General features: G+C 45.6%; 3 protein-coding genes across 4 annotated transcripts; 2 read left to right on the forward strand and 1 right to left on the reverse strand.

Annotated features, from left to right (window-relative positions):
- The first annotated feature begins 394 nt into the window (after window positions 1-394).
- LOC108152524 (heat shock protein 27) lies at window positions 395-1,560 on the forward strand. Its single transcript, XM_017281925.2, has one exon. The coding sequence runs from the start codon at window positions 490-492 to the stop codon at window positions 1,165-1,167; it is 678 nt and encodes a 225-aa protein (XP_017137414.2). The 5' UTR covers window positions 395-489; the 3' UTR covers window positions 1,168-1,560.
- Window positions 1,561-1,788: 228 nt separating this feature from the next.
- Window positions 1,789-13,419, reverse strand: LOC108152523. 2 transcript variants are annotated; one of them, XM_017281924.2, is made up of 6 exons: window positions 12,608-13,419; window positions 5,945-6,176; window positions 5,622-5,766; window positions 5,274-5,394; window positions 3,541-4,214; window positions 1,789-3,477 (listed from the first exon to the last, which is right to left on the reverse strand). In XM_017281924.2, the coding sequence occupies exons 1-6, from the start codon at window positions 12,688-12,690 to the stop codon at window positions 2,888-2,890; spliced, it is 1,845 nt and encodes a 614-aa protein (XP_017137413.1). In that variant the 5' UTR covers window positions 12,691-13,419; the 3' UTR covers window positions 1,789-2,887. The 2 variants fall into 2 exon arrangements, with proteins under 2 accessions (XP_017137413.1, XP_033242755.1); XM_033386864.1 differs by lacking the exon at window positions 12,608-13,419 and adding an exon at window positions 6,240-6,313.
- A 1,305-nt stretch (window positions 13,420-14,724) lies between these two features.
- LOC108153003 (40S ribosomal protein S17) lies at window positions 14,725-15,571 on the forward strand. The gene is made up of 3 exons (XM_017282744.2): window positions 14,725-14,830; window positions 15,037-15,188; window positions 15,258-15,571. The coding sequence occupies exons 1-3, from the start codon at window positions 14,828-14,830 to the stop codon at window positions 15,496-15,498; spliced, it is 396 nt and encodes a 131-aa protein (XP_017138233.1). The 5' UTR covers window positions 14,725-14,827; the 3' UTR covers window positions 15,499-15,571.

A 15,571-nucleotide genomic window follows, 5' to 3' on the forward strand; every position in this document is an offset into this window, starting at 1 on the left:
ATATCAATGCACTGGGCTGCGCCACAGACAGCAGCACGAACGTGACTTTAAACATTTAAACAATTGAATTTACAACAACTTCGATAAGAAAAGAAAATGATTTAAATAAACGTGTTTGTATGCATGTATATACATATGTGTGTTCTTACATATGTACATATGTATGTATGTATGGCTATTTAATTTGCGTTGAGAATCTCCCAGAAATTGCAAGAACTTTCTCACACACACACACACACACACACAGTCAACCACCGGCATTGCGGTGGTGCCGGCTGTGCCAGAAAGAGCGCGAAGCTTCCACAGAGCGCGAGAGAGAACGAGAAAACAGCTTGTTGCTTGCGCCAGTGTGCGTGAGCAGAGCGTCGGTATAAAAACCCGACGTCAAGGGCGACCAGTTAACAGTTGCATTTCAAATCATGTAAAAGCACCAACGCTAGAGAATTGTTTTTTGTCCATACAAAGAGTTTTGTGAAAAGAAATATAAAAATGTCGCTTGTTCCACTATTGAGCCTGGCCCGCGAGCTCGACCATGACTACCGCAGCGCCTACAACGAGTGGGATCATTTCCTGGAGGATGACTTTGGCTTCGGGGTCCACGCCCACGATCTGTTCCAGCGTCCACGTCTGATGTTGCCTCACCACGGCTCCACCCTGGGGCGCCGCCGCTTCCTGCCGTACGAGCGCAGCCACCACCATGGACATCCCCATCAGTTGGTAACCCGACGTCAGTCAGGCGGAGGCCAGAACTCGCTGATACCGGCCATCGGCAAGGATGGCTTCCAGGTCTGCATGGATGTGTCGCAGTTCAAGCCCAACGAGCTGACTGTGAAAGTGGTGGACAAGACCGTCGTGGTCGAGGGAAAGCACGAGGAGCGCGAGGACGGGCACGGCATGATTCAGCGCCACTTTGTGCGCAAGTACACGCTGCCAAAGGACTTTGATCCCAACGAGGTCGTGTCCACTGTCTCCTCGGACGGCGTGCTCACCTTGAAGGCGCCCCCGCCGCCCAGCAAGGAGCAGCCCAAGCAGGAGCGCATCGTTCAGATCCAACAAACCGGTCCTGCGCACTTGAGCGTCAAGGCCCCCGAGGGGGCCGCAGCTGCAGCCGCCGCCGATGGCAAGACCGAAAATGGCGGCGGTGAGAAGATGGAGACGGGCAAGTAGACGGAGCGGAGCGAAGAGGAGGTTTCGCTGGCGAAAGCGGAGTGTTGCAGCACTGCTCGGAGAGTGCAAGACTAAAAGGATGCCGTTAGACCATCTCACACACAAACAGACACGAACATCGTACTTCACGCCCCAACACACACAAATACACATAAAAGGCACACTTGTCATCACATTTTAGAGTTAAGCGATTTTAAAATCCCATTAAGTAATAAACGATTTGTATTAGTCGCTATAATTAGGCTACGAATATACATATGTATCGATGATAACTGGAGAATAGCATTCTCGCTTTGATATTATACTTTTTGTTTGTAACAGAACAGCCGCAACACTCGGAGAGAATTTTGCATTTCTTTTGTGAGTAATCAATCGAATAAAATATAAATAAAAGAATTCCCAGCTGTCTAGTGTAATATTCATTGCCATCTCTTTCGCTCTGCCATATTACTAGTTCGTTGCGCTCTTCGGTTGTTTTGAGTGCACATGCAGAGCTGTCTGGCTATTGTTCATCTTTTGACTGGATCTGGATCCCTCCCCCGAAACAAAACACAATTTGTCTTATGGATAATGTAATCATTTGCACATATTTATTTAAATATTTAGTACATAATAAAAAAATGTAGTTGTCCCTTTTTGTTTATTGGTTTCTATGCTCGTAACTCGTAGCGATCATAAGTATGTACTGTACTGTAATGCTATATAGTCTATATCTAAAACGGCTTTCATTCATATCTTTCAGCGAGAGTGTGGAGCGGAAGAGAGAGAGAGAGAGAGAGAGAGAGAGAGGAGAGTGCAGTAGACAGGCAGGCGGCCACTCTCTCTCTCACATGGCTCCGAAGAGCTGTCGCATTTTTAACCGCGAAAAAGCTTTTAGTGGTTGTCATGTTGCTGTTGTTGTTGTTGTTTTAGTTTTTGTTGTTAAGTAAAAATGTTGCTACTTCTGCAGGTTGTAGCTGTGGTTGTAGTTGTTCTTTTTGTCAATATGTATGCTTGCATTTATGTATGTATGTATGTATGTATGTAAGGATGTACGTTTGCATTTAATGTATGTATGTATATTCAATGACGCTTAATCACAGATCAATTTTTAAAATTTCATTTGACTTAGAAGTTAAGAAACAAAGTACACATTTCACATCATCAGACCATGACGATCCTTCGATCCTTCCTCCATCATTCCATCTCGTACTAAATATTACTTTCGTTTGTTGGTTTTTGTGGATTTTTTGGCTTTGGACAGCGGGCTGTGGAACTCAAGTGAAATGTCTGGTGGATGTGGATGTTGGATGTGTTTTTGGGTTTGTGGATCACGAATACAGAGACAAAGCAGCGACTAAAACTAGTTATATATTCCACACATTCTTATGTTCTCTTTGTTCCAAATGAAGAACAAATTCCACACCTGCTCTTATCGTATCGTACAGTATTATCTTCCTTTAAGTGGTTTTCTTTGCAGTCTCAAATTGTTGATGGGGTTTGCTATAATATGTAAAACAAGGAAAAGAAGAACTAAGTGGATCCTCCGCTTGGCAGGAGTCGTTAAAGCAGGGCTTGTGCGGTATAAAAAACATGTCCATCTCCATATGTGGATATCTTGTGTGTAAATGGATCGTTGGTCGGCTTCGACCAGCGATGAATACTTGAAAACAAAGGGGCTCCGGTGTGCGGGGAAGGTAGGGTATCGGGTAATAGAGAGCTCTTAGAGGGGGGGCTTCAATCACTTTTTGATAAGACTCTCGCAGCTGCTGCTGAGATTTGGCAACGACTTGAAAAAGAGGCGCGACCGATCCATCTGGGCATCGGCGGCACTGTGTCCCTTGCACCTCCCCTCCGGTGCAGCGCAGGCCCCGTTTACGCCTCTGTCGAAGGAGCGGTGCATGACCAGAGTGGGCTGCGGATGCTGGCTGGCGTAGGCAGCTGGCGGCGAGAGGGGCGACGTTGGCAGGTCAATGTCCAGCACGGTGTCAGCCGTACTAGCTTTTAGCTTAGGGTCTGAGTAGCGGCGCAGCTCCTCTTTCACCTCGCCCTTGCCCAGACAATCGGCGGCACAGCAGCCGATGGGCTGGTCCGATCCCAGAATGCTCGAGTGGCGGTAGTCTATCTTTGGCGGCGTGCTGTAGTCGTACGGGTGCACAGCGGTGTCCAGGCTCACGCTCGGGTCGTTCAACATATCACGGTTCTCCAGAAAAATGGACGAGTTTGAGTAGCGCTTCGTCTGGTGCGGCTTGTATACGAAACCGCCCAGCCCATTGGCCACGGCATGCGACAACCCCGAGCTGGTCGAGGGCGCCTTCTGTTCCCCGCTGCCTGCAACAGAGAACAGTACACATTATCACCCACTCTTTCCACAAAGGAGGAGGAGCCACTCACCACTGAAGCTGCTGAGCTGGAGGGCGTGCTCGCGGCCCGTGTCTGTGGAGATGCCGCTGGCACTGAGATCCTGCCGCGAGCCCGCACACAGATCCGTGGCCGAGACGCGACTCGAGCCCTCCGAGTGCTCCAGCACGTTGTGTATGGAGTCGTGAAAGGGGGTCATGCTTCCCGATCCCTGGGGACAGGGCCTGAATGAGGAGATCTGCGACACCACATCGTCCAGCGCCCAGTCGCGATCGTAGTTATGATGCGACTGCGAGCACTCAATGTTGGCGGCCACCGCCACCTGACCCAAGGGCTGTCCCGGTAGCTGCTGGCGCTGTCCGAGTGCGTCTTCGGTTTGAGTGCAAGCGCTGCTGCTGCTGTGAGGCACCTCCAGCTCTGCAGCCAACTGCAGCATGTGGTGCGGCGAGGCATTCAGCAGCCGCTGTTGCTGCTGCATCTGTTGTTGGTGCAGGCCGCCCGTACCCGCTCCGTTCTCCAGTGCCGAACAGCTCGAGTCGTGCGCGGCATGGGCTGCAGCCACGCCCGTGGCATTGATCTCCACCGCTCCACTGGATGTCCCTCCGTGCGCAAGGGGCTCACTGAAATGCTGATGGTGGCGGGTGGCCACTGGGGAGGGCGGTGCCAGCGGATGGATCTTCTCCGGCGCATTCTGAATCAGCAGGATTCTGTGGAAGGATAGAAAAAAGGTTGAACGAATATACCCCGGGAAGGATACAAAAATCGTATTAGCTATGAAATATCCTACTTTCTCCAAGACTTGTTACAAATTGCAATATCTCTGCCAGTATTTTAACCATCTTTGAATACGTTTCAAATAAAAATCGTGGGGTAACGTTGCTCTTATTTTATACCTGGTATTTATGGGAGCTTATGATTTGTTTAACCTATGCAATATATGTATTTTATACGTTATTATACGTCAGCGCCTGATTTGGTATCGCAGCCGATGAAAGCCGCATGCTTTCTCTCTCTCTCTCTCTGTCTTTATACGTATCGCTCCACTCCGCCAGGGGGCGCACACTGCACGAGAAATCTCATGTGAAATAGAGAGAGAGGGAGAGATAAAGCGCGTGGAAAAGGTAGCGTAGTCACTGCAAATTAATTTGTTCATTACAATCTGATTCAGCAATCTGCTAGATATGCTCATTCTCTATATAATATATAATATCTCTATAATTCTTAAAGTTGTAGTTGCCACAGATGCGGCGAAATTTGGAAAAACACCTGTGGCCGTGTGATATCAATGAAGTCTGGATTGCTCTAGCAATTAGTCCCTGAGATCTGGGCGTTCATCAACACGGCCGCACAGACAGACCCCTGTCGACTCGGCTATTGATGCTGATCAAGAATACATATATATACTTTATGGGATCGCAAACGCGACCTCCACAAAACTAATATACCCCTAAACTCTTCGATTACCGGGAAATGGGAAATACAGAATAAGTTATTCTCTATGGATGGGTTGGCTTTTCGACAGCATGAATAAACTTAAAAACAAGACCTGAAAGTGTCTTTTAGCGTATGGATGATTAAGGAATAGATACAGTTCCCTTTTTTCGATTATTTTGCGACTGCAGGTGCAAGTTATCAAAGATTCTTAAATAAATTGTGGCCCAAAGAGCACACCTAAATAAAATGGCAGCCTTAGAGAGCTATTGGAGAGCCCTTCCAATTGTTAACATTAAGATCTCTCTCCGTGGCTAGGGATCTGTGATGCTGACCTGTTGCGTGCCTTCCAGCGGTGGCAGAGATGCAGATAGGCCTTGCACTGGATGTACATGAAGACGATGCCGCCGGTGAGTCCCACCGTGACTACGGCCAGCTTTGTCCAGAAGGGCCAATCTATAACGAGCACAGAGAGAACGGGTAATTAGATGCCATAAGCAGTTTTCAGTAATGACAGCCCAGCGGTTCAGCTCGGTTCGGTTCGGTTCACGGGGGGCTAAACAATTAGACAATTATAGATATTCTGTGCACCTATCTGACCCGCATGAACCTGGAGCTGGCACTGGGCGCTGGAGCTGGAGCCGGAGCTGAAGCTCTGGCAGCTAATTGCGAACGAAGTGTACCTATGAGACCACGTTGCACGTCGTCTGCAGCCCGCTCGATGAGCACACACAGCGACCAGATGACGCACAGGGCGGCCGCGCAATGGAACAGCACCGAGCAGCAGAGGCGCCGACGCTCAATGCCGGAGATGTCAAGGCTGCGCCACTGCAATGGAGACGAGCCCAACCGCAATGGGGACACACATACATCAGCATCAGCATCCAAGTAGAAGTCCAAGTCCAATCGATGCAACAGCAGAAGCCAAAACAATGCCAAGACGAAATCAAATGAAATTAAATAAATTAGATGCGGATCGAAATGGAAACTAGAGCCGGAGACTTACCTCGTTGAAGGGTTTGATCTTGGTGTGCATGATGAAGGGGAACTTGCACAGCTCGCAGGAGTTCGTCTCGGAGGCAGTGAGCCATTGCTGCAGGCATGCCTGGTGCACGTACTTGAGGCTGCCGGAGCAGTAGCAGGGCGTCAGCAGAGGGTTCGAAGGATCACTCTCGCAGTGGCAGATGCGGCAGATGTCGCCGCTGTTTTGCGAGGCCTGGCTGCTGCCAGAACCGAATCTGCAATAGAGCACAGAGAATATCAGTAAATGGTTCACCTTTAGTGCCATGAAATACATGTACATATGTATAATGAATGCCACGTTTGGGATTCCTTTGTCCCCTATCCGTCCTGGCTCCATCTCAGCCCAAGAGTGAAAACCAACGGAAATCTCTCTTTATCTGGTTTGATTGGCAACACAAAAAGGCAGACTCGGAAGCTCAGGAGGAGCGGGTGCGGTAGCCCAGGAGCCCTGGAGCCCTTTGTGCCCGTTGCCCTTTCAGCGATGTATTGGAATTGAAAATGAGTGATGCCTCAGCTCCTGTTATACTCATTTATTAACCTTATTATGCCAATTACAATACACAACGAATGGACAGTGCGTTTCAGCAGTTTAAATGCCAGTTCAAAGCTCCGCCGTAGGAACAATCATTTCAACCCATTGGGGTGTTGAATTTTGCGAGCAATTAGGTCATCAAAAATATATTAGTAATCATGAATCTATCGGTTGTCGTCGAATTAAGTCACCGATCCAGTGGTTGAGTCGGCAATTGGAAAAATTCAATTCAATTATGAAACATCAGTAAATTGGATAAGGAATATAAACTGTGGAATAAATTAACTAATCGAATGGCGATAATTATCGAATAAATGAATTTAATTTCCATTAGGGCATCATTCATTAAATATACAACACTGACAGGCGACAAATTAAGTGGCGATCATCATTTGATGGACATCTTGGGGGATGTGCCCACTATACTGTTACTACAGCTGTGAAACGCACTGTAAACAAGCCCCTGGGACCAATGTATGTACATATGAAATCATTACGCCTGATAAGCCACCCAAGGCAATTCCATTCGCCTTTTTGCATTCATTTTGAAAGCATAAATTAATATAAATGATGGAGACTCCAGACATGTACATCTGAATAATGTTCGGGGCAAATTTCAATGAAAAACTTTCATTCAGAAATCAGTAAGGCAGGGACGGATGAATCAGAATTTCAGCTGTTAACTTTTTTGCCATTTTCCACCCAAAGAGCAAACATAGTAGAGTCACGTTCTGTGGCCATGAAGAGACAAGAGAGTCGAAACCATAAAGAGGAATCAACAGTAATCCCCCCACGATATGGTTATTCTATAAAAACCCTAGGCTCAAGTGTCAAATCGATAGCACCGAAATCAAAACAGGAAGGAAAATTAAGTTCAAAGACCCATTAGAATCGTCACATCAGATGGGGCCTTAACGAGCGCTGATCCAAAGAGAATACTCAAAAATATTTTGCTGAAATTTTAGTTCATTTTTGCTGCTATAAATCATTTGTATGACAGTTCCAACGAAGACCTCCTCTACAACCTTCTATTCCATTTTTACCGGGGGCTATATAAATACGCATTTTTTGACAGATTCATTAGATCCAAGAATCCAACAATCTAAGAATCCAATCTTAGAGTGGTTTCCATGTATGACATAAATCTGAGTGTGTTTCAGAACTCATATGTACGTCTGTAAGACCCAATCCCAATGCAATCAAATGTATTTTTATATATGTAGCATTACTTGGACTTTGCGATGGGGCGATCCGGTGGATGGATAGATGAGTGATTAGCATGTGTGTGTGGGAACGAGGGCCGTGCCCGTGCCCGTGCCCGTGCCAGTGCCAGTGCCTCTCTCCGCCTGTCCCCTTCGCCAAGTTCCACTTGGCTCTGTGGCAAGTTCTCCTCTGGACAAAGGCAATTAGCCTTTGTCGGCCGCCCTATCATTATGGCTGGAACACACGCCCGCCCACCACCACCTGTATGCCAGTGTACCTGTGTGTGTGTGTGTGTGTGTGTAGTAATATCTAATCTAAGCAAGGGCCAGTGGATGGATGGGAGAGAACTTTTACTTTCTGCCTTTTATCTACTTCCATCTCCCATACCCATACCCTCCCGCTTTCTCTTGTGTGTGTGTGTGTGTGTGGTGGCACTTGTGTCTGCTTCTATTTAAGAGTTCAGCCCGCAAGTGCGTGATTCAGTCGAAGGACAGACCCTGCGACCAGGACCAATGGACAAATGGACAAATGGCAAGAGCCAAAGCCCAGGCAAAAGCAAAACCAGAGGCTCCTTCTAAACACATTTGTTGTGGCTGTCAACAGCGACATGGTCATGGACATGGGACATGGGACATGGGAGTAGAGTTTAGTTGGACGGGAGGGGGGGGGGCACACGTCTCCCTCTGTCTAATGCTCGTGTTTCGAGTCAATAGACTGTCCTTGGATCGATGTATCGCATTTGTGGCCTATACCGCAAGAGCTTCCATGCTTAAGTTCATAAAGTACACAAATAAAGTACATATACACTCAGAAAAAAACCAATTCAATTATATTATGGCAAATAACGATCTAAAACCGAATCAGTCTATTCAATGAAATGGGAAAACGCTTTCTTATAGAAATGACATCATCATCGTGCACAGGCCTAGTGCTGTCCTAAGTGATTTCCCTCAGTGTAGGTCGTACATATGTTTGCCTCTTGGATAGTTATCCTTTTTAGGGCCCTCCTTTCTGCTTCGATGGATGCCAGCCAGCCAAAGACGCCAAAAGCAACAACATTTCTATGCGTAAGTCGCAATTTTTATGACTTTATTAGGCTTTTGGGGGCTCCAGACAGTCGCTGGCCGTGCCTTCTTCCCACCTCCAAAGTCCACGAGTCCATGAGTACTCAGTGGCAAACATTATTCCCCGATGAGGGGCAAAGGCAGGCACTCAATAAATTCCACAAATTTTCAACAAAATTAGATCGGAAATGTCGATTCAAATGTCGGATCACTCAGCACTACAAGGAACGCGAGAGAACAGCAGTATTTCCCAGAAAGATTTATCATGGATCGCGGATCACCAGCTCGCTCCCTCCACCTGGCCATTTCATGTAACACTTTTTATATTGTACTTTGCCAAAGGGCATCTATAAGTACGGACAAAACAAACACTTGCAGTGCTATCGCATTACGCCCTGGAGAGGGGCCAGGCAGGTGGGGGATAGGGTTCCAGCAAAATTCGAAAGAAGAAAACAACACGAAACTTTTTTGCCCCTTTGCCTCTTGGGTTTCCGTTGCGAAATGCAGCTAGGTTAAGCACTTTCTGTACCCGATACTCAAAGAGTGCTCGTATAAGGGTATACCATATTAGTTTTGTGGTGGACGTGGCAGCGGATGTGGATGTAACACCCACAAGGAAGCGTTTCCGACAACGTAAAGGATATATCCCAATCGATATAGAGCAATCAAATTTTGTATCCAGACTTCTGTGATATCACAAGTATATTACTGCGCTCCGTCGCTTTTCGCATCCCCACAAAAACGAAAGTCTGTGGCAGAATCATGGAGAATGACCATATCTAGCAGATGGCCGAATCTGGATCAGATATCTCTGTTTCACACACTCATATCGTGCAGTGTGCGGCCTCTGGCGGAGGCGAGCCGCGGCCCTGGCTGCGACCCACAACATTCACGCTGGTTTTTCTTTTTTCTGTTGATTTGTTGATGGTTCCCCTGTAATCCACAGTCGCTTCCTGCTTTCCAAGAATATAAGATTCTATTGAAAACGCATTATAATCTCTTATTTAATTCCGGGAAAAAGCTATCAGGAAAAATTTCCTATCAATAAAAAATGGGAAGCACAAGCACAGCACAAGTAAGAAATCTAGAAAACCCAATACTAAGATGTACAACTGATTATAACCACTAATATTTGGCTCTACCAAATATGGTAGTTCTATCTCTCTTTTATCAATCATTCTTGGCTGGAGTGGCTCTATTGTGGGTTATTCAACAGATGGTAAAAGAACAACATTGTGTGTATTTTTGCTATCTCCCACTGTTATCGATGGCAAACACTATAAATAATCAGTAGAGTTGTTCGGATTATTGATAACGTTGTCTTGACGAAACGATTCAGGGAGGAAGCGGTGGGAAAATCCTATTCAATCATGATACCTTAACTGGTAGCAAAGACTATCCTTTCTCTCCAGGCTAATCCTCTCATTCTCGTCCTCTCGTTGGGCATCGCTAAATGCTTCTCCTTCCAGCCTTATCATTTCGAAGAGAGACATTAAAATCTTCATTGAACTGAAATTTAATTACAAATAAATTAGAGCATTTTATTTGAAATTTTATTCCAGCAACAGTCCAACGAAACAGGGCACGGGCACGCCCTGCCCAGACCGACCAGATCCGACAAATAAACGTGATATCAAGACTGGGGGTACGGACCTGAGGGGGAAGTATATTTTGCGCATTATTTTTTTGTGTTTGCCCCTGTGTTTTGGAAACTTATTTTTAAGTCCCAACTGGTTTAAGTTCGAGGTAATGCCGGGCAATTAATGCAAAAGTTATGCAGAGAGAGAGAGGGTAGGGAGAGCAAGAGATGGGGGCGCCAAATATAATGTGTTGCGCACATGGAATGGAGTTGCCTTTGTTTGGCAACCTATTCGACAGCCTGTACAGTAGAACTTCCGTAACCCAAACTGCCACCAGAAACTGCAGGGGACTGCGTGACTGGACTCTGTTTATGGTGCCTTTTATTGTAGCAATTTTTCCATAATTGTTATCCATTGTTTCCATTCTTCCATCTTTATGATTACAAAGAAGTCTCATAGTTGGTCATGCTGCTATAGAAGACTTTAGACTTTAGAAGGCCCTAAGAATACTATATGTTCAGGGGTCCGTCATCTTTTTAGGGATTGCCTTGTTAAACAGTTATTTTTACGCTTGAAATTTGCCATTCAAACGTGTCCATTCGCTTAGGCGAAATTTGTACAGCGAATGAACGGCAACGAAAGCTTTTCAGTCTGCAATTTTTGAAATCTCTGCAGAAGTGCCACTGTGCTCGCTAGAACACACCCTTAACCCTATCCCTCCCTTTCGAATCGTACAACAATAGTTTGCGGAAACCTTATCAGCTTTATATACCCCGCTCCGCCCCGCCCCACACCACTCCGCTCTCTGCTTTACATTTTCATCATACTCTGTAAATATTTGGACGTAATTGCCCAAGCCATACATATACATGCGATACTACTACATGCGAGAGTACTATACGCAGTTAACAGCAACAACAGTTGTCAATATTTATTCAACAGAAACAAGAGCGAGAGACACATTTCAACAGCTCAACGACAGATTAGATTTGCGATGTGTGGCGGGTGGGCCGTGCTGCTCACCTGCTTGCCAGTGGCGATAAGCCCTTCAAAGTTCGGGCGGACATGTGGGAGTTGGCACCGAGAGAGTGTTGACGTGACGGGTTCGTGTCGTCCGCCTAGATTAAAACGTCACGGCTCCCCGAGCGGCTAGCTGAGTGCAATAATTATGACTGGCAAATATAACCAGAGCGCTCTCGCACTCGAGCGCACACATTTGCTAGGGAATGCAAATCCGAGCGAAAGTGTTGACCCGACGAGACCCTGAATAAACTTTATATAAATCCCAACTAATTACCAATTAGTCAACCAGATAGCAGGCGCCAAGCGGCAAGCGATAAGTGTCCAAGCACTTGACACTTGAACAGCATTATAAATCCAAGTGCTTTGCATTTCAATTGGAGCCGATCAGAGGTAGATCTTGTTAGATACCTTAATCTATCGCTCCCCAACCCCAACGAATATCATTAATGGTTGTCATTAGAAGGCGCTAAATGTTGATATCTGAACCGCAATTAAAGGGAATTTGAATTTGAATTTGTATTTGTATTGGAAATGGAGCAAAATGGATATGACCTCATCCGCATGTGAATCATTTGTGCTACGATAAATCATAAGGGGGGCTCTTTCTTATCTGCTATGCACAGAAAAGGGTTTAGATTGTCGACAGCACAGCTGAATGAGCGCTTTAATTTACAGAGAATTTTTTAAGCCCTCTCCCTACTTTGATTCTATATTATCAGGAATGTAAACGCAATTATCAACGAAATCAGTAGAGAGAACACACACAATTGATTCGACTCGACTCCCCAAACGATTCGTTGTCGTCTCTCCCTGCTATAAATAAACAATGGACAATGACGATGGCTGATGGCTGATGGTTGATGGCCGCGGTCCGATCCGATCCGAGTGCCAAGAAGAGAGAATGAAATGTCGGGTTCCGCACCGTACCGCACCGCACCGCACCGCACCAATCCCCCGCTCCCATCACCCACAAGACATATTCAATTGCGTGCATGCACTTATTTCGGTTTCAGTTGTACTTGAATTTTGGCCCCAGAATAATTTATGGGGCTATTTTGCTGGTTGCTGGTGGCTGGTGGCTGGTGGCTCTGGTCGTAATGAATATGTTTTGCCGTTGCACGCCAAACTATGCGACACTTGGCCGTGTCAAGGGCACGACACACGAGCGGGGGGGGGGGGGGGGGGGGGGGGGGGGGGGGGGGGGGGGGGGGGGGGGGGGGGGGGAAAGAAGGAAAAACACTCACCTGACATTGGCATAATGCTGACCGGAGGAGTTCCAATCCACATGCTCTATGTCTGAAGACGTTTTGGCGTTGTCGCAAGGCATCTCTCTTCCGGTCCGGGGATAACGGATGGGGAGGGAGCGCGTACTCCTTTCTTTAAATGCCAGAGATCGCAGCAGGGTATCGCATAGTCGTGCAGACTAGGGGCTGTTTCTCTTTGGGGCTGCGACCCCTACGGTTCTTTGTCTTTGATGCGCGCTGGATGGATGGCCTGGGCCTTTTGTTTATTTTCAATGATAAACAGATGCTGTCGCCCTCTGGCTGCTGGGCTGCTGGGCAGCTGACGCTGGCGCTGCTTTGTTTATAGCAAACGCAGCTTGATATTTTCCCAATTTCGCTGGCTCTTGGCTCGTTTTGCGTCGATTTTTGCCAAACGAGCACACAAATCTATTGCACTTTTATGTTCTTTCGAGGCTCAACGCAACGCCAACGAAATTCTGCAATCGCTCTTTGGCTCTGGGCCCTCTGCTTGTGTGTAAGTGTGTGTGTGTGTTGGTGCGTCTATTATTACATACTTTAGCTGGTGCACAAAGAATGGTTTCTTTGCTCGTATTGATATTTTCCCCTTTGTTGGGACTGTGTCACAATGCGCCAGGTCTTTGACCGTAATCGGTTAAACTTTCACAAATTGTACATATTTTCCCCACTGTCAATTACAAATTAAACACAAAGGCATCCTGATCCTATGGATATTTGTGTGGGATACTCGAAAAAAAATCGACAGGGTGTCTTGTTTACGTCCCGCGGCAAAAGATTTGTGAGACTGCAGTGTGACCGCGGACCCATTGACACTCAGAAGTATACCAAAATATACCGTCTCCTTTTCAAAGTATACCGTTAATATACTGTCGACTTATTCAAGTTCCATCCTGCCCACATAATTTTATCCGGTTAATGAATCAATTTTCTACTTAACTGGCTTGTTTTAAATACTCCCTTTTGTTAGATTATATCTAGAAAAACGGACTTAGCGAAAAAAGTTAAACAAATAAAAAGTAATTGAGTAATCTTTGCTAATGCTCAATTTTGATATTCCGTTGAATAATGCAGGCTAAATAAAGAGTCTTATTGTTGGAGAGTCTGTCCACATAATTTAAGGCCATTGATGAATAAATTTTATACAAAAGTAGCTACTTTTAAGTACTCTTTTTTTTATTGTATCGTGTCTAAAACAAGGTTTAATCAAAAAAGGTTCCAAAAATTAGCCTCCGCGCAGAGAGGATATCCCATCAAAACAAGAGCAAGTCCTTCCAAACTTGAGCGCCAAATAGAAATGGTTAGAAAGTGAATGAGCGACAAGGATTTAAGTGCAATGCCGGAAGCACGATTTGCGATAGCGAAAATTGAAAAAACCTGTGCATGGAAGTTTCTATATCCTTTGTTCATAAATATACCTTTAAAAATTAAATTTAATAGATTGATAAAATATACCATTATATACCGTAAATATAATGTCGGTTCATTTTGACCTCAAAAAATACCGAATGGTACTAAAGCTTCCGTAAACCGTAAAATATTAGTGTGATCCGCCAGCGATCAAATATACCGAAATATACTTTCTCATGTTCAAATTATACGTGTTATACATGTTCACGTATTATACCAAAACATTGATGAAACATACCACTATACACCGATTTCAATGGCAACATATAACCAAAAATGTTAATATACCCTAAATGGTAATTTTTGCTCTTTTTGCATTTTTTAGCACTTTGATAATTTTTTGTCGACAAAATTTGTCATGTATTTCGCTCGGGGCATAAGGAATAGTGTGACCAAGTATGCATGCCCTACGGTTACACTGTTTAGTGTTTGCTTACAAATAAAATCGAACATCCAAAATGGATGGTGGACATTTTCGGAATGGCAAATCCTTAGGGACCATCCCCGAAATGGATGGTGGATCGTCAGTGTGAATAGCCTAGTACGGACCATTCCAGATATGGATGGTGAAAACAGGCTATTACAAATATTCGTTGTTATCTTATCCCGTTTAAGCAAAGGGGCTCAATTGGGCTAAGTTCGTTTTTCATCAGTATATTTACGGTATATTTTAAAAATGCGACGGTATATTTCGGTATATTTTTGAGGGTCACCTTTCCGACGGTCACACTGTCCGGCTGCCACTTTGACAGCTCCTCTCTTTTCTGTTCTTTTCCGGTAGAAACGTAAATCAAAATGGTTGGTTTCATCTAATATTATCGCTAAAATTCGATGCAATCCTGACACTAAAAAAGCAAATATGTGAATAAAACCGCAGCTGAAAATGCGCAGCTGAGGTTCTCGGTGAAATTTTATTGATTGCTGTCAGCGAATTGCGAACAAATTTTTTGTTTATGTGCGAGCCCAGTGTCTAATTTGTGTTTCCCCCATGTACCGCTTTATAGGGTCGCGTCAGAACCAAGACGATCAAGAAGGCCGCTAAGGTCATCATTGAGAAGTACTACACTCGGTTGACGATGGACTTCCACACCAACAAGCGTATCTGCGAGGAGGTCGCTATCATTCCCACCAAGCCCCTCCGCAACAAGATTGCCGGGTGAGTTGTCACATGCAGCCGGAGGCCAAAAGAGTAACCACTGACCAATTGATGTTTTTTTTTTTTCAGTTACGTTACCCACTTGATGGGCCGTCTTCGTCACTCCCAGGTGCGTGGTATTTCCATCAAGCTGCAGGAGGAGGAGCGTGAGCGTCGCGACAACTACGTCCCAGCCGTGTCCGCCCTGGAGCAAGACATCATCGAGGTCGATCCCGACACCAAGGAGATGTTGAAGCTGTTGGACTTCCACAACATCCGTGGTCTCCAGCTCACCCAGCCCAACACCAACAACTTTGGTCGTCGTAATTAACTTTCTAAGTAGATGCAGATGATGTTCTGATCCGTTTTGCATGGGTCGCAATAAACGATTTGTGTAAAGTGCA

The sequence above is a fragment of the Drosophila miranda genome, chromosome XR (assembly GCF_003369915.1).
Source record: "Drosophila miranda strain MSH22 chromosome XR, D.miranda_PacBio2.1, whole genome shotgun sequence".
NCBI classification, from domain to species: Eukaryota; Metazoa; Arthropoda; class Insecta; order Diptera; family Drosophilidae; genus Drosophila; species Drosophila miranda.

Excerpts from the sequence above, each read along its gene's own strand:
- LOC108152524 (XM_017281925.2), top strand. The coding sequence starts at position 490 with ATGTCGCTTGTTCCACTATTGAGCCTGGCCCGCGAGCTCGACCATGAC.
- LOC108153003 (XM_017282744.2), top strand. Across the intron at positions 15,189-15,257 it reads CTCCGCAACAAGATTGCCGG|TTACGTTACCCACTTGATGG; the intron begins GTGAGTTGTCAC and ends TTTTTTTTTCAG.
- LOC108152523 (XM_017281924.2), bottom strand. The coding sequence starts at position 12,690 with ATGCCTTGCGACAACGCCAAAACGTCTTCAGACATAGAGCATGTGGAT. Across the intron at positions 6,177-12,607 it reads CAGCATTATGCCAATGTCAG|ATTCGGTTCTGGCAGCAGCC; the intron begins GTGAGTGTTTTT and ends GCTCTATTGCAG. Across the intron at positions 5,395-5,621 it reads CGTGCAACGTGGTCTCATAG|ATTGGCCCTTCTGGACAAAG; the intron begins GTACACTTCGTT and ends TGCTCGTTATAG.